The sequence below is a fragment of the Dioscorea cayenensis genome, chromosome 19 (assembly GCF_009730915.1).
Source record: "Dioscorea cayenensis subsp. rotundata cultivar TDr96_F1 chromosome 19, TDr96_F1_v2_PseudoChromosome.rev07_lg8_w22 25.fasta, whole genome shotgun sequence".
Classification (NCBI taxonomy): domain Eukaryota; kingdom Viridiplantae; phylum Streptophyta; class Magnoliopsida; order Dioscoreales; family Dioscoreaceae; genus Dioscorea; species Dioscorea cayenensis.
This window is the reverse complement of record NC_052489.1, coordinates 8,847,284-8,868,214: the sequence shown is the minus strand read 5'-3', so window position 1 is coordinate 8,868,214 and position 20,931 is coordinate 8,847,284. Positions and strand designations below refer to the sequence as shown.

General features: G+C 35.9%; 1 protein-coding gene and 1 long non-coding RNA gene across 5 annotated transcripts; one reads left to right on the top strand and one right to left on the bottom strand.

Moving 5' to 3' along the window:
* Positions 1-10,635: 10,635 nt before the first annotated feature.
* LOC120250335 lies at positions 10,636-16,293 on the bottom strand. 2 transcript variants are annotated; one of them, XR_005532990.1, is made up of 3 exons: positions 16,089-16,293; positions 15,956-16,011; positions 10,636-11,367 (listed from the first exon to the last, which is right to left on the bottom strand). It is a non-coding gene; the product is annotated as an uncharacterized LOC120250335 (long non-coding RNA). The 2 variants fall into 2 exon arrangements; XR_005532991.1 differs by lacking the exon at positions 10,636-11,367 and adding an exon at positions 13,996-14,065.
* Positions 16,294-18,434: 2,141 nt separating this feature from the next.
* LOC120250285 (U5 small nuclear ribonucleoprotein 40 kDa protein) lies at positions 18,435-20,448 on the top strand. Of its 3 annotated transcripts, none has more exons than XM_039259084.1 (2): positions 18,435-18,579; positions 19,225-20,448. In XM_039259084.1, the coding sequence occupies exon 2, from the start codon at positions 19,255-19,257 to the stop codon at positions 20,290-20,292; it is 1,038 nt and encodes a 345-aa protein (XP_039115018.1). In that variant the 5' UTR covers positions 18,435-18,579; positions 19,225-19,254; the 3' UTR covers positions 20,293-20,448. The 3 variants fall into 3 exon arrangements, with proteins under 3 accessions (XP_039115018.1, XP_039115020.1, XP_039115019.1); XM_039259086.1 differs by having other exon boundaries at positions 18,454-18,579; positions 19,247-20,448; XM_039259085.1 differs by having other exon boundaries at positions 18,465-18,579; positions 19,220-20,448.
* The last annotated feature ends 483 nt before the right edge of the window (positions 20,449-20,931 follow it).

The window sequence follows — 20,931 nt, the reverse complement described above, 5'->3', positions numbered from 1 at the left end:
ACTCTTATAAGTCGGATACTAGTTATGCTCTAATGAGAGAAAGAGCTATCTCATGGGATGAGTGAAAGCTACTACCCAGGTAGAAAGCGCTACCACCTCGAAAGTGTGAGAGCCACCTTAGCGGCCGCTTTGGAAAGGGCTACCTTAGAGGGTGTGTGAAGCTACTATGATTCCTTTATTTATTTTTTTGTGTTTTGTAGATAAATAAGTCCCTTATTACTTAGAACTTTGAGGAGTATACTTTGGGTTGAATTGAGTCAGTTTACACACACTTACATGATTTCGGGTTTGTTGTCCTTTTTATTCAAGTTTTTAGCTAGAACATTGGTTTTTCATATTTAGTGTTGAAATTTTCCTTACTTGTAGAATGCTCTCCTTGCATGCTTTGGTGAACCTAAGGCCAAGCACTTTCAATATTACCTTCTTCTATGCTTCAATGTTTATCTTTGCTTAAGTGTGGAGGAGTTTGATAAGTGCTTGTGTATTAAGAATGGGAAGTATTCTTTCCTTGCGTTGAGCATTACTTTTATCATATTTTAGCGCTAATACATGTGTATTTGTGTTAATTTGATGCATGTAGGGTTGTGGAGCCAAATATGTAAGAAAGAAGCTAATGTAGATCGTGAAGGCACTATTTGATGAAATCTTGGAAGGAACAAACGCAAAGACACAAGTTGGATTCAAAGATATGTGAATGTGTGCCAATCTCCATGTATTCCAACTCATGCAATGATAGCAAGATCTTCACCAATGAGTCTGTTTATTAAATAAGCGATGCGATCTACGGCATAGACGTATGCCCGTTTATGTTACCTCGATGAAAAACGTGGAATCAAGAGCATTTTGGTGGGGTACTATAGCAGGACTGTAGCAAAATACTGTAGTAATTCACTATAACAATTACTGTTAATAGCCCGAAGAAAATCAGGATTCCAGAGAATCCACACGCCCGTGTAGAATTTCCACAGGGGCGTGTGGAACATCCACAGGGCCATGTGGATGCCCGATTTTAGCCTATTTAAAGCTGCGATTCAGCCTGATTTAAAAGGCCTTTTTTCCATCTTTTCTCCAACTCTTGAGAGGCTTGCAGCTATGGTTTAGAGAGGTATTGGCAAGGCTTTTGGAGTGGTTCTACGGCTTCGACACTGCATTTCTCTTAGAAGATAGTTATGGGGGAGCTTTTATCGACACTTATCTGGCGAGGTGTACCCTAGGCTTGACAAGGGGACCTTTGGAGAAGACGAGACTACTCTACAAGACCATCGACATGAATACTGAGGGGGTTTTACTATAGATTGCTTGTTTTTACATTCGATTCTATCATTGATTGTATCTTGCTCCATGGAGAGCTAAACCCCTAGTGGGTACTTGGATTTGTGAAACCTAGGATGTCTTTGTTTCATTGACCTTTTATTATGCTTTCCTTAATTGATGTCTTCAATTGAGTTCCAATCTTGAATGCTTGTTGAATGATTTCTCCCTTAGAGTGACAGTACGGTTGAGAGTCCATCTTGTTAGCCTTTTTGGATGAGTGACACACCATGAGAGTGACAAGATCCCCTTGCTTATATCCCGCAAGTGCACGGGCTTGTCGAAGTAATAATCCAGGGTGAGCGGGGTCGAATCCACAGGGAGTAGGGAGTGAAAATACTTAATTTGATTCTTAGCTATGTGGAATATCAATAGTGATAAGTGTGAAATTGATTCAATTCTCAACAATAAAAACAACAAGTGAAAGAGCAAAAGTAAGAAGAGGGTAAGGCAATCGATAAAGAATGGGGTACTCGGATAATGCTTCACCTAGGATGATCGCTTCAAGTACAAGAACTCTCTATTATGCTTCCTAATCAATGCAATGGTGAGTCGTGGAAATCCTTACATACATAGTCCCAAATCTAAGGTCAACTATGCCGAACTCTATACATGTCCCGGAGGAGAAATCGAACAATCTCATCACCTCGCACTAGTATAGAGTTGCAATGAGCTCTAGGGATTCCAAGTGATAAATCTCTTCCTAAATATAGACACCCCTTTGGTCCAGGTGGAAGGTCCCTAGCCACAATTAAGCCCTAGATACTAATATCCTCTCAACTCTTCACTCCATTGCACGCGCAACTAGGCCCCAGCGGAGGTTCATCCCTTAGACCATTCACTCCATTATGGCCGCAAAGAACTCGAGGAACGGAGGTAGAATCTATCACGTCGGAGGGGAAAGGGGACGCTCCTGTACCTCTTGACTCACCCTCTCAACCCTCTCCAACCTAGCTTTGTCTAACAATAGTGGTGTGTCACTCACTCACAAGGTTACCAACAAGAACTCTCAACCCTAGTGTCACTCTAGGGGAAATGTTCATACAATCAAGCATTCAAGGTTAGAACTCACAATAAACATCAATTTATTGAAAGCATAATAAAGAAGTTCAATGAAACGAATACATCCTAGGGTTCACAATCATCCAAGTACCTACTAGAGGTTTAGCTCTCCATGGAGCTTAGTACAATCAAAGAAATCGAATGTAAAAGCAATGAATCCATAAAGAAACCCCCTCGATGGTCGTGTCGATGGTCTTGTGGAGAGTCCTCTACTCGTCGTCCAAAGATTCCTTCGTCCGGTATAGGATACGCCTCAATCGAAGCTCCCCTACCAACCTTCTTCCTAATGGAATCACGATGTCGGAGCCATAGAACTTCCCCCAAAACCTTGGCCAATACCCCTTGAAACCCTAGCCGAAGTCCTTTCACAAGTTGGGGAAAAGATGGAGAAAAGAATACCAAAATCGGGGCTGAATCGGCTTTAAATAGGGCTGGAATCGGGCAACTCCACGGGCGTGGACGATACACGCGCCCCTGCGGAATTTCCACACGGGCATGGATAATTTCCACACGCCCGTGTGGATTCTCTGTTTCTCTGATTTCTCGGCCGGCTGTGAACAGTGTTACTACAGTAATTGCTACATTATTGCTACAGTGCTCTGCTACAGCTTCGACCTGATTAACTTCCCAATTCTATACTTTCATTGGGGTAACGCAAATGGGCACACGTTCACGTCGTGAATCACTTGCTCTTTCAATGATGTACATGTTGGTGGATCTCTTGTTCTTATATGCATAAGTCAGAATGCTCGAGTGTGACTGCCTTTGTGCCCCTCCAAATGAATGTGCTCACTCGAATACGAGGAGGTTGGCACACACTCTAGCATCTCACACCTGACCTATGTCTTCGCGTTTGAACCTTAGCAAGATCTCCTCCAAAATAGGTGCATTATGATCCACATTGGCCTATTTCCTTCATACTCGGCCTCACAACCCTACCTGCATAAAAGTAACATAAAAAACACACATATTAATGTAAAAACCTGAGAAAAGTAATGCTCAACATAAGGAATGAACGCTTCGCATTCATATCGCACAAGCACTTATCAGAGAGCTAGACAAAGCTAGATTGGAGACGGTCGAGAGGGTGAGTCGAGAGGTAGCGGAGCATCCCTTTCCCTTCCATTGTGATTTATCTTACCTCTATTTCCTAGAGTTCTTTGCGGTCACAATACAGTGAAGTGCTAAAGGATGAACTCCGTTGGGACTTAGTTGCGCGAGCGATAGAGTGAAGCGTTGAAGTGAACTTTAGTATCTGGGGCTTAATTGTAACTAAGGGCCTTTCGCCTCGACCAAAGGGTTAGGTCTACATATAGGAATAGGGTTTATCACTTGGAATCCCTAGAGCTTCTTGTGACTTTGCACAGTGTGAGATATTGAGACTGATCGATTTCTCCGCCAGGGCATAGTGTAGAGTTAGTCACGGTTAACCTTAGGTTTGGGACCGTGTATCTTAGGATGTCCACGACTCATTGAGCATTAGTTAGGAAGCATAATAGTTGGTTTTGCACTTAAAGCGATAATCCTAGGCTGAACAATATCTGAGTACCCCACTTCTATTCGATTTCCTTTTCCTCTCACTTATTTGTGACTCTCTTTCTTATTTCTTTTATTTTGTCTACATTACATCTTATCAACATAATCATTGTTTCATCTTCGCTCGGTTAAGTAGAAATCTTGGTGTTTCTATTCCTTATTCCCTATGGATACGATACCCCACTCACCTGGGATTTATTACTTTGACAAACCTGTGCACTTGCGGGTTACATGCAAGGGGTGTGTCAAGAGAGAATAAAGTTGTTAACACATGTAGCCTCCTAAACTAAGTTGCTTTATATCTATAAAAACATATAAACAAGGTTGATATTATGTAATATTTTTATACAAATATATAAATTGAGAAAGTGAGAGAGATTGAGGGATAGAGAGAGATACTTGGATGATGAAAATGACTTCATCTAAATACTTTGGAAAACAAAAGGGATTTTTTTCTTTGAATTAGGGAAAAATAATTTCATTTTTTTTTTGTAGTTGTAAGAGTTTTTATGAAGCATCAAAATTCATAGAATTTGCCAGATAATACAAGTTGACAATATATGGTATCTTAGCATGGAAGAGTATATTAGTTTTCTTCATAATCGTGTAAAGAGTTGAATTTAGAAGCTAGTTTTAAACTTGGTTTTATAAAACATTTAATAATTTTAATATTTTAATAGATTCTATATAAATGATATTATTAATATTTGAAAGTAATTATTATTTATTTATTTTTTAGGTATAATGTATCAAATTCAAAGGGACTCAGGTATCCAACACTTAATGAATGCAACCATTAAAGGTCATTAATCTGCGAGATAAGCAGTGGGTATTATTTTGTATAAAAATTATATGGCAGTTATTCTAGCATGATAATTTAAAAGTACTTGTTTGATACATATTTGATCACATCTTTTTATGCACTTTGAACATAATTCCATTCAGATATTTTCACTAATATCATGTGTTTTGTGTTCGTTTGTGCAATTAGGACATGTGAAAGGAAATGGTGAGAAAAGAAGAAAAGAATGGGTTGTGAAGAATTTCTGAGATGATTTCGCAAGCTTCAAGAGTGAACACTCAAGTTGGATCATCTACATGTGCATATGTGCTAACTCCTAAGATTTTGGAAGCCATTTGACATGCCAGGAGGGCACAAAGGTAGTCATTGATAAGTGCTTGTGTATAAGTATTACGAAGTATATTTTTCTTGCATTGAGTATTACTTTCATTAGATTTTATGTCTCATTCGTGTGTATTTGTGTTTTTTTGTGCATTTACGGTTGTGGAGATAAGTTTGGAGGGAAAGAAGCAAAAATAGATTATGGACGCAATTATTGAGGAAACCCTTGGACCGAACAAGGATCAAGGCACAAGTTGTGCTCATAGACATGTGGGTGTGTGACAACCTCCAATGATGTTCAAGGGAATACACAAAGTGGAGGGGCATGAAGGTAGTTACAGCCATTTGTTCCTACTTGTGCAACATTGTTAAGAGATCCATCAATGTGCTAGAAAGCAAGATGCGACTTGATCTACCGCACGATTGTGTACCCAACTTGGCGGCTTCGATGAAGAAAATGAAGTCAGGAGCATTGTAGTGAAAGCCTGTAGCAGTCACTGTAGCAATTCACTGTAGTAAAAAGACTGTAGCTATTACTGTTCACATCGCACAGGAAAAACAGAGCCTTGAAATCCACATGTCCATGTGGATGCCCGATTTCAGCCCTATAAATACCGCTTTGAGAATTTTATTTGGGGATCTTCTTCCTATCTTTTACCTATCTTTTTGGGAGAGCGCGGCTAGGGTTTGGAGAGGTTTTTACTGGGATTTAGGAGCGGTTCTATGGAATTTGATGTTGATTTCCTTTGGAGGAGAGCTATTAGGGGAGCTTTCGTCAGCATCGATTCGGCGAGGTGTACCCTAGGCTTGACGAAGAAGGCTTTGACGAAGACGAGACAGCTCTTGAAGACTATCGACACGGACGACAAGGGGGTTTTCTCTATGGATTGCTTTCACTTACTTTTGATTTCATCTTTGACTTTGTATTGCTCCATGGAGAGCTAAACACCTAGTGGGTGATTAGACTTGTAAACCCTACGATGATTTCGTTTCATTGACTTCTATTATGCTTATTTAATTGATGTTTTAATTGAGTTTCAATCTTGTGTGTTTATTGATTTGATTTTCCCTTAGAGTGACACTAGAATTAAGAATCCATCCAGGTAATCCTTGGAAGGGATAACAACTTTATTAGGATTAGACTTAGTAAGGTTGAAGAGGGTTGAGAGGATGAGTCGAGAGATAGCGGAACGTCGCCTTTCCCCTTCGACATTATTTATCCTACCTCCATGTTCCAAGTGTTTTTTTACAGTCATGATAGAGTGAAGTGCTAAGAGACAAAATCCACTGGGGCTTAGTTGTGTAAGCAACAGAGTGAAGTATCGAGTAATCATTAGTGCTAGGGCTTAATCATGATTAGGGGTCTTTCGCTGGACCAAAGGGTTAGATTTAGGTTAGGGAATAGGGTTTACCACTTGGAATCCCTAAAGCTTCAAGCAGTCCCACACAGTGTGAGGTGTTGAGAGTATCCTTTTCCGCTGGGGCATAATGTAGAGGGCTAGTCAGGGTTAACCTTAGGTTTGGGACCATGTTTCTTTGGATCTCTACGACTAATTAAACTTCAATTGGGAGGTATACTACTAGTCTTACACTTGAAATATTAGTCCTAGGATGAGCATTGTCAGGGTACCCCATTTTACCACTGATTGTTCTCTCCAATTATTCGTGTTTACTCTCCTTTATCTTTTACTTTTCTTTGCATTAATATCTTGAATCAAATCACAAATTGGTTTTTACTCTAGCTAATTAGCAATTCTTCTTGTTTCTGAGCATCTATTCCCTGTGGATTCGACTAAGCACTCATCAGGGTATTTTATTACTTCATTGACCCGTGCACTTGCGGTATACACAGGCATGGGGTGTGTCAGTCATATGCACATGTACCAACTTGTTATAATTTTCAGGACTTATTTCAGCTATTTGGATCGACATATTTTCACACATCCTTTCACACGATCGTGTGCCAGGCCGTGTGGCCTCACACAGGAATCCACACAGGTTTCACACGTCATGCACCATATCAGATCTACATAAGATTAATGATACGCCCTTTGCGTATCCATAAGTGCATGGGTTATGAAAAGTAGTAAAGTGTACCCAATAAGGGATCGGGTTGTCGATTCTACAAGGACTAGCAAGCTTTCGGTACTAATTGATCTTCCAATATATAATTTGCTCAATGTTGGTGAAAATTTCTAATCTAAGAATTTAAGGAGAGAGAAGAGAGGATAAAAGAAGATAGGAGATGATGAGATAAATCTAGCAAATAATAGTGATGGGGACGGATCATTCTCCTAGTGAAATAAGTAGTGATTCTCCTACAATGACTATCGGGTATATCCTATGGATTCTACGTGTTCTCTCAAGCCTTCTTATATCTATGGCAATCAAATACGGCAAGTTGTACAACTATAACTATGAGAATCATGCACATCTAGTTTTGCAGCCACCTATGACCATTACAACAATGATAATTAACACACACCAAGTTTTACAATCACATCTACGCAAATCATGCACATTCAGTTATATGACACAAGTTTTAATATAGAAAATAATAGAACTCCCTAGTTATTGCAAGAGAGTAAATAAAACTACAAATTAACACATAGGTTCATGAATCTGGGGCACCGGATACTGTTAGCCCCTCAGAGGTTTGCACAACATGAAAAAGACAAAGAAAACAATCAAATAGATATCCATAGACTCTCTATTGCTTCTCAATCGATCCAATTGGGCTCTTAAGAACAATCCGATGGCAAAGTTCCACTTCTGATCGTGTCTCTCAATCATTGCTCTAATCTCCTGATGGATGATGGTGAAGGTCACCACGAGCTGCCCCCAAATACCCAAGGCGAACTTCCTTTGAAACCGTAACTTTGGGACTTAGAAAGGAGTTTTCGATCTAAGCACGAGCGTGCTTTTCAGCCCTTTTCTTTGCCGCCAAATTTAGGTTTTTAGCATCATTTAAGTTTTTTGCCAGACAGAGAAGTGCACGGCTCAAAAGCACGCCCATACTTAGGCCATGCTTCCATAAGCACAACCATGCCTTTCAGTCATCTGAAAATTTCTTGAAGTCTAGTAATTTATATGGTTTCTTTGATGCTGACTTTGCTCCAATGCTTCTTCTAATAACCTAAGACCTATTAATCAGCATCTAGAACACAAAGATACCCAAAGTAGTACTAAAATATATAAAACAGAGGTATATAAAAACATGTATATAAAATGCGCTCATTAATTAAATCTTTCATCAACTTTTTTGTGTTTCTTTTAATTGAGATTTAATGTCGAGTTTCAATCTTGTCTGCTAATTGATTGATTTCCGTTTGAGTGTTAGGTTGAGAGTTTAACCTAATCATCCTAGTGACGAGATAAATCACTGCTAGGATTAGATTTACTAAGGTTAAAGAGGGTTGAGAAGGTGAGTAGTGAGGTAACGGAGTGTTCCCTTTCCCTTCCTATTTGATTTACCCTACCTTCTTATTCCAAGGGCTTTTGGCAATTGTCTAAGATGTGAGGGGAGCATTGTTTGGGAACCCCACTTTTCTTGATTGGTTTCTCCTCATTTTTTCCATTGCTCATTTACTTCTTCTTGCATACTTGCTTGTAATTTGATCATCTCACGCTCATTGATTTTGTTAGGCTAAATAGCGAAGTTACGGTTATCACTAATATTCTTATTCCTGTGGATATGATTACCTGACCCTTTTAGTACTTTATTACTAAATGACCCATGCACTTACAGACGCATAAAGGGGTATGTTGTTATTATCTATTCAATAAACCAAACAAACTTAAAACTTTGAAAATCATGATAATTTTAAAAAAATTATAATTTTCGAGATTGATCAAACAACATTCCTTGCCTCTCTTAGGGTAAATCATACTTGATCATCTCAATATTATAATAGTAAGTGATTATAAAGTTTTGATTTCTTGAAAAAAAAAATTAATCTTCTCAAAATAAAATATAAAAAAAACTTTTTTCCTTGAAACAAAGACAACCACATTATTCGGAAAAACTAAAGGAATCAAACTTCAAAACCTTGTTTCTATATTCCATTACAGTAACTAAAAAACATCGAACAACATGAAAATAAAAAAAAAGGAAAAATAAACAACCCTAATAAGATCATTCTTTCTTTTTATGCAAAAAAAAAAAAAAAATCATTCTTTCAATGTCATACTTGAAGCTCTCACCGCAAGATTTCGAAGAGCAGTTGTTTGTCACCTTGTCGGCTCACCGATGATGGGGTCTTATTCAAGCACGATCGTGTGTATCATGCTGCCAATGAGTATGGTTCTCAGAACGCTCACAGGGAGGAATGGTTGTGCCCTTGGATACCCATATGGTTTTAGTTTCCTAGAGGTAGCAATTGTGGTATCAAAAACTCTAAAAAAAAATGCATATTTCAATTGTTTAAATTAAAATTTCAAAGAAAATGTAATAATCGACAACAAATTATAATATTTTCAAACTTTTTTTAAATAAAAATTTCATATGAATATCTTTAATCAATACACATATCAACATTCATTTTCATTATCAAAAGGGATAACAAATATAATTGAAATAAAAAAATTAATGGTAACTGAAATCAGATAGGAGGTGATCACATCCAGACCCATTAATGAACATCTTCAATGCGTGTCCCTGTAATTAAGCTCTCACTGGAACTCGCACACAACACACCATCAGAGGAGTGCCAGATCATAAGGGTTTTGTCCCAAAAAGTCGAGTAGATGAGTTATTGTTGGGCAACGAGGAAGAAGATGATGTCGGCATGCTCAATCCATATTAGACGCCATCACAGTACTAAGATTACAATAAGACAGTGATGAGAGAGAGAGAGAGAGAGAGAGAGAGAGAGAGAGAGTTATGGGAGTAGGCAAATTGTTTGAAAAAGGAAGGTAGTGGAGAGATATTATTTGTTCAAAGTTAAAACTCTTACTGTATGTTCTCAAATTTCTTAGACTCGACTCCATTTAGGCTCTGTTTGGATAACGGAATAGGAATGGGAATGAGAAAGAAGGGAATGGGAAAGGAATTGGGGATAGGAATATAGGAGAGAATAAAATAAAAAACAGTGTTTGGATAAGAGGAATGAACATTGGGAAAGAAAAAGTAAAAAGATAGAATGGGGTAAAATGACTTTCATACCCTTTATATGAATAAATTAAATTAACATAAAAAATAGTGAATTATATTTCACTCTAATTATCATATTTAAATATTTAAATAAAAATATTGATTGTAATTATTATATTATAATTAATTATTTAAATTAAATATTTTTATTTTATCTAATTAAGAATGAAAAAATAAAAAAAATTAATTAAGAGAGCCATTGCATTCCAACGTTTAAATTTAAAAAGTATTAAAAATATATTAAAAGAAAATATGACATGGGCTTAAAGAATCATGGTTTTCATACATCCTGAAGATGATTTTCACACATGCTCACAAATAGCTTTCATGTTTGCATAAATATTGTTGATATGGTGGTCATCACATATTGCATATTTGTTGAACATACAAACTAGAAACAACAAGCATCATATAACACCACAAACATTATAAACACAAAACAAAACCATCCATGTTTCTTGAACATACAAACTAGAGCATACAAACCAGTAATATGCTAATGTCTTAAAGTTGAACAAAATAAGAGAAAGTCCTTGAAACAAAATATGAGAAAGTCCATGATATTAGGTATGTAATATCACATTCTTCCTAGTATTAAATGACAGAAATGCATCTTCTTATCATCTTCTAAGTCCCAAAATATGTTCAACTCATCTTCATCTTTCCGTAAAGCTTGCAATACCACTAATGCCTCATCTTCAAAAAGTCCATCAACATTGAAAATTACATTACTCAATAATTTCTTCTTTTCTTGAACATCTCTATGAGCTGCTTCCTTGAGTGCGTTGGCTTCAGCATTGGGGATTGCACATTTAGGCATCGTCTTAAATCTTGGTCCAACCATTTCCACAAATTGCTAAAAATTTTTAGAAATTGCTGCAATATTTGTTCCTTAGCACGATTTTTCCTCTTTTGACGTCCAGAACTTGAGGCATTATCATTTGAAGCAGTAGGAGATGATGAGCCAATAGGTTTATCGATGGGGAAAAAAAAAATCTTCACTTGGAATTTGTGAAAAATCTATATTCTCATTTAGGCTAATGTTTTCATGTAAATATTGGTTTGCATCATCTTGGAGATCACTCCTTGCATTACCTTGTGCTCTGTCCTTTTTGAAAATGGGGGCAAGGTCATTAAAGAATGGAAAAGATTTTCTATAAAGTCCCGCTGCTTCCTTGTGATTCTACATTGCAATCCAAAAGAAAGTTAATAACGGAAATGCAAAGCACATTCTCTACATAGGTAACAAACATAATTATATATACCTTGACATATTCATCATAAGCACTTTTTTCACATTCGATAGTACTATTTTCATTGTTCCAAACAAAACCACTGATAAGTGCTTGTGTATAAGTAATACGAAGTATTCTTTTCTTACATTGAGCATCACTTTTATTAGATTTTATCGCTTATTCATGTGTATTTGTGTTTTTTTAAGCATTTAGGGTTGTGGAGTCATGTTTAGAAAAAAAGGAAGCAAAAGTAGATCGTGGATGCAATTGTTGATGTACTTAGATCGAACAAAGATGAAGACACAAGTTGTGCTCAAAGACATGTGGGTGTGTGCCAACTTCCATTGTGCTTAAGTGAATACGCAAAGTGGAGGGGCACAAAGACAGTCACACAAAAGCAGGTACTGTAGCAAAATTAATGTAGCAGTTACTATTTACAGCTTGTAGAAAACTTATTTTTGGAAATCCACATGGCCGTGTGGATGCCCGATTCCAACCCTTATAAATGCCGCGTTTTAAAGATTCTTTGGGGATCCTTTTCCTATATTTTGCCTATCTTGGCAGGTGCTCACGGCTAGGGTTTGAAGAGGCTTTTGCTAGGTTTTTGTAGCGGTCCTACGGCATTCGACATCGAGTTAATTTGGAGGATAACTATTGGGGAGCTTTTGTTTGCATCGATTTGGTGAGTTGTGTCCTAGGTTTGACAAGAGAACCTTTGGAGAAGACAAGGCGGCTCTGCAAGACCATCGATACGGACTACAAGGGGGTTTTATCTATGGATTGCATACATTTACTTTTGATTTTATTGTTGATTATGTATTGCTCTATGGAGAGCTAAACCCCTAGTGGGTGCTTGGACTTGTAAACCCTAGGATGATTTTGTTTCATTGACTCATATTATGTTTCTTTAATTGATGTTTTAATTGAGTTTCAACCTTGAATGCTTGTTGAATTAATTTTCCCTTAGAGTGACACTAGGGTTGAGAATCTATCTTGGTAATCCTTGTGGATGGGTGACACTCCATTAGGATTAGACAAAGCAAGGTTGGAGAGGGTTAAGAGGGTGAGTCGAGAGGTAGCGGAACGCCCCCTTTCCCTTCCGATGTGGTTTATCCTACCTCCACTTTTCAAGAGTTTTTTGCGGTCATGATAGAGTGAAGTGCTAAGAGACAAATTCCACTAGGGCTTAGTTGTGCGAGCAATAGAGTGAAATGTTGAAGTAATCCTTAGTACTGGGGCTTAATTGTAACTAGGTGTCTTTCACCTGGACCAAAGGGTTAGATCTATATTAGGGAATAGGGTTTATCACTTGGAGTCCCTAGAGCTTTAAGCAACCTTACACAGTGTGAGGCGTCGAGAGTATCCTTTTCCGCGTGGGGCATAGTGTAGGGTTAGTCACGATTGACCTTAGGTTTGGGACCGTGTGTCTTTGGATTTTCACGACTCATTAAACATCAGTTAGGAGGCATAATAATTAGTCTTACACTTGAAACAATAGTCTTAGGGTGAGCAATGTCCGGGTACCCCATCTTTCTATCAATTATCTCTCCTTATTTCTATTGAGTTTCCTTTCTCTTTTCTTTATTTTATTTGCGTTGATATTGCTCACTCAAATCATAAATCGGCTCACTCGATAGCTAAATAGGATCACTACTTGCTTCCTACCAACTATTCCCTATAGATTCAACTACCCACTCACCGGGGTACTTTATTACTTCGATAATCCGTGCACTTGCGGTATACACACGCAAGGGGTGTGCCAACCACTGATACATAGTATATCAGCGATAGTTGTTGTCTTGCTTCTGAACAGTTTTACCCGAGACTCTATATTTGGCATGGCTTTCAGTGTCGTCTGTGGGAATTTTTCTTTTATCATTTTTTCCAACTGGAATAAGTAGCCATTTTGAAAGTGTTTATAGATTAGGGCTTCAATTAGGGACTTATCATCATGTGTGGTCCAATAGTATTTGTTTTGTCCCCTACCTCTTTGTTGTGATTCTTGATCCATTCTAGAGAAAAAAGAAAAGGAATAAAACACATGTCACATAAGTAGAAAGTAATAAAACACATATCATTATCAAGTAATTCAAATTTATTCCTTAACATAGCAATGTACGATTACAAAACATACATTAAGCAAGATAGACTATAGATGAAAACATTCGTATAAAATAAATAAATCTTGACCATTACATTCATCTTGCTTGCCATGTGTTAAACATATCATTAGCCATATGAAGCCTAAATTGGGTCCATTCATCAGTTGGTTCAATAGCTATAATGTTATCGATATCATCTTCTGTGCTTTTTTCTACTATTACATTATCAACTTCACCCTCTGTAGGATCTTCCACAATCTCTCTTCTAATAAATTATGAAGTGAACAACAAGGATTGATGATACGTTTTTGGGTGGCTATGTTGTAAAAATTAGGCCTGGAAAGAATTTTCCAACGAATTTTTAGGAGCCCAAATGTTCTTTCAATCACGTTTCAAGCAGAAGCATGCTTCATGTTAAATAACTCTTGAGTTGTGATGGGTTCATGGCTACTACCCCAAGAGCTCAAATGATATCGTCATCCTTGAAAAGGTGCAAGAAAACCAGGTGAATTTGCATATCCAGCATCAACCAAGTAATAGAAACCTAATGTATAGATAAATATTTGTCATTAGCTTCAACAATCGTTTTTTTTAAATATATTAATGTAATAAGTGCATAATTTATTTACCATTTGGAACCTTCAAACTATTGGGCTTTTTAATAGCATCCTTAAGAACTCGACCATCATGAGTTGAACCCTCCCAACCAGACAAAACCTATATAAATTTCATATCTTAACTACATACACCAAGTTCATTAGTAGTGATTTCAGATTTTCTTGTTCTATATCTTGGCCGATCAACTTTAGGCACATTTACTCGAATGTGTGTTCCATCTAATGCTCCAAGACAATTCTACATAAGGAAAAAGTTAATTGTTATTTACAAAATATCTATTTTGACTTTTTCAAATAACAAGGAAAAAATCATTACACTTAAGTATTACCTTAAACCACTTCCATCTAGAGTCGTTTGAATTTTCAAGAACAGGTTTAGGATTTTTCAAAAGGACTCCATGACAAAGGATAATTGATTTCAGTACAGCATGAAAATGTCTACTAACTATTTCAGCCGATCTTACAAAATCAAACTTAATTATCCTATTCTCAACATGATGTGCCACAATGTTTAAAAACATTGCGATCATCTCCTCAACCGTGACATTTCTTGTGCCACGAATCCCACTGATGGTAGTCAATAATCGACATAATCTATGAAAGCAATGACCGTCCATTCGTAGTTTATCAATGCACTTAATGTCACTTTCATAAATTACTCTATATAAATACTGGCATTGTTTGCGGTACCTAACAGAAGATGGCTCGATCTCATAGTCAACCATGCGACTTCTATTGTCATGTTCGTCTAATGCGCATAGAGTGATCATAATGTTTACAATCAAAAAAATACATGCTTACATCATGTGAAATAGATTGTCTTCATAAACAATTATTACATAATAATAGGGTAATGCTATAAACATGATTGTTTTTCATGGAATATTACATAAACAATTATTACATAACCAATTATCATGTTTTGATTATGAGCACAGTCTATTAAATAGTTTTTTTCTCGGCAACAATATTTACCTGATTAACCCTAGATATTTATTCCCCAAGATGGCCTCAACTACTTAAAAATTAATATATTGAGTTCAATGAAAGAGCATGACTTAGCATAGAATTTGAGAAGTTCATTTTAGCACAAGTGCAGACAATTTTAATCTCTAGTTTTCTTTACATATCTACCATATAACAATCAATTGACTTAGCTAAAATTTCTTTAAATTGACATAATTTGTTTTGAGTTTTAGACAATGAGGGTCAATATTAGCATTCGTCAATTTTGGAAAACGTTAACAACTAATAGCTACCAGGGCATTTGGCAAGTCATAAGCCCTGGTTTATGTTAGCTAAAAAAAAACGGTTTGCTTAAACTTTAAAATATTAACAACTTGCCGCAAGCCTAATATTTACTTAAAAAAAAGGGTTTTGCTTATCAATTTTGATTATCAAAGGAAACTGTTTGCTTATCAACTTCAAAAGAAACGGTTTTTGTTAATTGGTTTTAGCAAACCACTAATCAATTTTGCTTTGCTGATAAATTGAGAAAATTACACACTTATTATTATTATTAAAATTAGGAGAGATAATTAAATTTTAAATTGAAAACACTTATTATTATTAAAAAAATATATATTAATTATCTAATCCATTCACATTAACAGAACTTAAACAAAATTTTAAACAGATAACTATAACAAATTCATTATGAATTATCTTATTATCACAATAAAAAAATATATTATAGATGAGCCAATTATCCATATCTCCATTATAAGTTTAAAAAAAAATCTCAAACAAATAAAAACAACCTATACCTTCAACTATACACAGCTCTTCAACATTACAAAAATACAAATAAATCTTACCTCTTTTTAAACCAAACACACTTGAACAGATATGATATGGGAGGCTTCCTTTGGAACTGGAAAACATATTTGGTTTAGATAATAAGCTCAAAATTAAATAAATAAATAAACCAAATCAAAGCAACAAACTTACCGTGGCTTTACACAATCATCACCGGATCTAGATGGAGAGGATTACAGGGGTTAGGTCAGAAGAGATGGAGGAGAAAGTATGGCTTCAGACAATCAGACTAGATGGAGAATAAAGTAAAGGAGAAAAAAAAACATGTTTTGGGAAAAAAATCTAAACAGAAGGCAAAATGGTCTTTTTCAAGGAAAAGATTCTCAATCCCACCAATTTTGAAGGGGTGGGATTGCTTTGTAAAAGGAACCCCACTCCTTTTAAAAATAAATTGTTCATGCCTTAGCTATATACCAAATAAGGTTATATAGCAAAGGATGGGAGTGGTTCCACCACTCCCATCATCCAGACGGAGCATTAATGTATGAGAATAGATTGAGGGAGAGGTGCAATTATTGTTCACATGAAAAAAAAAAGAGGCATAATTATTAGATGCATAAAGAAAAGAACAAACCAATAGATAATTTGGAAAGAGAAATAAGATCAATCGAGTGGAGAAAAAAAAAATCAACCAATTATAAATGAACAGTTGCCGTCACCACATGAAAGCTTGAATAGAGAAAGAAAGATATTTGGGAATAGAATTAAGAGTAAGTATATATTGATGTTATAGTATAAATGAATTTATGTAATCCTAAGTCATATGTGTTATTAATTTTTCTTTTGTTAGTATTCCTTTCTATTTCTATTTTTTAATTTTAAAATAATATATCTTAATTTATAATGCAATATTTTCACCATAAATTTGTTAATATGTGATTTGTACTTTTATAAATATTACATGTTTCTATAAATATAACTTTGTTAAAATACATACAAAATCTTTTAAATAGTTATTAAAACCACAAAACAAAATCATTGTTTTGTTTTTGAAAAAGAAAAAAACAAAAGCAGGAAGCATGATCATCCGTAAATTAAATTTGCAATTTCTTAAGATAATAATTATATTTTATTAATCATTCAAATCTAAAAAGTTTAAAGTGTGCTCGGAATTAATTGTATAATTATATCTAGATTCATAGTAGTATACTGAATTTATTCAAAAATAAAAAATAAAAAATACTAATATACTGAAACACATGGACCTCAGCATACAAGGGTGGATTTATTCGCTGCTATATTACATGCCGCCACCATCGACAATGTAGCAATCGAGGATTTAGGAGCAGATTAAAGAGCTGTAATTAAGGATCTTATCGGCGGAAACAGACCCTACAACGGGGGAATTATACGTCACTATACATTTGGTTTGGGTTTTTTTTTTTTTGGATTTTCGTTGTGCTAGTTTTGCCATCTCATGAAGGTTAATTAATCTTCTTTGTTAAATCACATAGCACTCAAGTCTGAATCAATGAATCCAGATTATACCACAGGTTTGTGGATTACACTATGAATCAATATTAGTTATCTGTGATTTATATATATTTTTTTTGAGGAGGAAGTTTATCTCGTATTAATGCCCAATAATCCCAAAAACTGTGTTTCTTTTTGACAAAATCAACTTGTGTTTCAATGGCTTTTGCATGAGTTTAATTTATGCGGTTATCTTTGATTGAGAACAACTAATAGAATTGCTTCATCTTCACTTTTCAAATCCTAGCCCAAAGGATGATAGCTCTATTGCTCCATTTTTTATTATTAGTGGAGGTATTTTGTTTTTGCGTAGTTATAAGAGAGTTCAATCCTTCAAGGTTTACACATTTTATTTTATTTATTTTAATCTTCTTTTAAGCAACATATGCAAATATACAATAAAAATAACTAATAAAACATGCCGTAAAATATGCCATGAAATATGTTATAAAATAAAAGATAAAGCTGTTATTAGACATGACATGACTCATACACTAACACAAAGAATAAAGCATATGTGTTATATTGTATTTTATAAATCTAGAGTACTGTTATAGTAAAAATTACAAATATAGAGATATTGACAAAGAAAAAAAGAGAAAAAAAAAAACAAAATAAAACAAAGAGGACGGATTCAATCAATGAATAAATATAAAGGTGTGACAAAATCAAAAGTGTGCATTCACGCAACGGAGAATGATATATCTTCTCGCAAGCTCCACCACCATCATTCACCAATATCATTACCTACATAAAACACACCTTTATTTTTATTTTCATGTACGCATCCTTAAATTGGCATGGTTTACAAATATTTTAAATTTGGATTACAACCATAAGTTTATAGAAGCTAATATTTTCTGTTTTTATATGTGCTCAACTTCATCCGTTTCTCTCCAAGTCCTGATCACTTCCCAAGTTTATAGCCGTAGATCAACGATCCAACGGTCGAAGCATCTCAACTGCCTCTAGATCGGGGAGAGCCGTGCCTTTCCATGTTAAAAATACGAAAATACCCTTATATTTTGAAAGAAGTCTGAACTTCATTTTAGGGTTTCTCTATGGTCACTCATCTGAGCCCTCGGCCGCTCTTTCGATCTCGTTCGCTGAGCTCTGTTGAGATCTTTTCCCCTCGTTTCTTCTTTTCAGGGTATGAATTATACTGTCTTTAGTTGTTGTTTTTGGACTCTTGATCGAAATCACATGGTTCTGTATGGTAGTTTTGCTGTTTTAGGGCTTGGATCTAGTTAGGTTTTAAGCTTTTGAGTATCCTTAATGGCGTCTAGTCTGATTTTGCTTAATATGAATGATTTGATTCAACTAGTTGTTACTATGATTTGAGTTCGTTAAGATCTCTTGATTTCTTGTTGGATTTCTGGAGTATTTACTTAATTGCCGTATGTTTTTTTGTACAATTCTGTCTTATTTCTGTATCATGCATCTTTTTTTTGGTTTTTTTTTGTGAATCTATAGATCTCTTATCTGTTTTGTTTTTCCTATCATGAACCCTACAAGCATGCCTGACTTTCGCAATTGTTTAGAAATCTCTCTAGTTCCTTGTCGTCTGAAGTTTTGCGACGTTATGTTACGCCATATTATAAGTTTGCACTGTGAGAAATTGATTGAAAAAATTTTGTGGAAGGTTTAATGCTTTATATTTAATAGCACGGCAGGGCCTAATTGGCTTTTGGTCTTCAGCTTGTTCTATGTTTTACTGTAGTAGTGGATGGATTATATGTGATTTCTGATTATCATATCTTATTTATTTATACTGTTATTGTTATGTTTAGTTCAGATTTAACTAGGATATGTAACAGAGGCCACAATGTTAACTGTGCCGAGAGAGGGTGAAAATTCTCTGGCCATCTCAGGTCCAAGACCAGGAGGAGAATGGGCTACTGTCCCACATTCACTTCAGGCCCCAGAACCAGGTGGAAAACAAAGAACCTCCAGTTTGGAATCCCCAATCATGCTGCTCACAGGTCACCAGAGTGCAATCTACACTATGAAGTTCAATCCTGCAGGAACTGTCATTGCATCTGGATCACATGATAAGGATATCTTCCTGTGGTATGTTCATGGTGACTGTAAAAATTTCATGGTCTTGAGAGGGCACAAGAATGCTGCCCTAGACCTCCAATGGACAAATGATGGAACCCAAATCATCTCAGCTAGTCCAGATAAGACTTTAAGAGCATGGGATGTCGAAACAGGAAAGCAAATAAAGAAAATGGCGGAGCACTCATCTTTTGTGAACTCATGCTGTCCTTCACGGCGGGGACCACCTCTCGTTGTGAGCGGGTCAGATGATGGAACAGCAAAGCTTTGGGATCTTCGCCAAAGAGGGGCGATCCAGACTTTCCCTGACAAATATCAGATCACTGCTGTTAGTTTCTCCGATGCATCAGATAAGATCTTTACTGGAGGATTGGACAATGATGTAAAGGTGTGGGATCTTCGCCGAAATGAGGTTACCATGACCCTACAAGGGCATGCTGATATGATAACAGGGATGCAGCTCAGTCCAGACGGATCCTACCTCCTAACCAATGGCATGGACTGCTCGCTCCGAATATGGGATATGCGTCCATATGCCCCTCAGAACCGGTGTGTGAAGATTTTTACTGGGCACCAGCATAACTTTGAGAAGAATTTGCTGAAGTGTAACTGGTCACCTGATGGGAGCAAGGTAACTGCTGGAAGTTCGGACAGGATGGTGTACATCTGGGACACAACCTCGCGTCGTATCCTGTATAAGCTTCCAGGGCATAATGGTTCAGTGAATGAAACCGTGTTTCATCCAACTGAACCTATTATAGGCTCATGCAGCAGTGACAAACAGATTTACTTGGGTGAGCTTTAAATCACCTTGTTTAGTTTGAGAATTGACTTTTGGCATGTATGAATGTAACATTTTCAGAGTGTGAGCAATCCTATTGAACCACCATGGTATAGTCTGAACTTTTGGATTAATTAACAGGACTTTGCCAATCCCAACTGCCACCAGCGCATTGTTTTCTGATCTTGTTTATTTGACACTATTTTATTTATTTCATCTTGTCACTTTAGCTAGCTATTAAAGGTCTTGTTTAAGCTGGTTTTAAAAAAAAAGTGCTTTTTTAATTGTAAAAGCATTTTATTCAAAAGTGCTTTTCAAATTAGTTAAGTGCTTTTTAGTTTTTTAGGTTTCGATAAGCTAATGGATAAGTATTTTTATATGTGTGAAGTTGTTTTAATATAGTTTTTAAAAGGGTTTTTAAAGTTGACAAATTTACTAAATTGAGTATTCATTTTGTTTTGATTGATTTATTATTATATATTGAAATTGATAATGATAATAATAAAAATAATAATAAATTAGGGGCTGTGATGAAAACTATGTTTGATTGGAAGGATTGGAAAAGTAGTTTATTGTGAATTGAAAAAAAAATAAAAAAAACATATAATAAAATGACTGTTATGTCCTTTATGCAAATGAATATCATTGTTATAAATATAGGAA

Excerpts from the sequence above, each read along its gene's own strand:
- LOC120250285 (XM_039259084.1), top strand. The coding sequence starts at position 19,255 with ATGTTAACTGTGCCGAGAGAGGGTGAAAATTCTCTGGCCATCTCAGGT.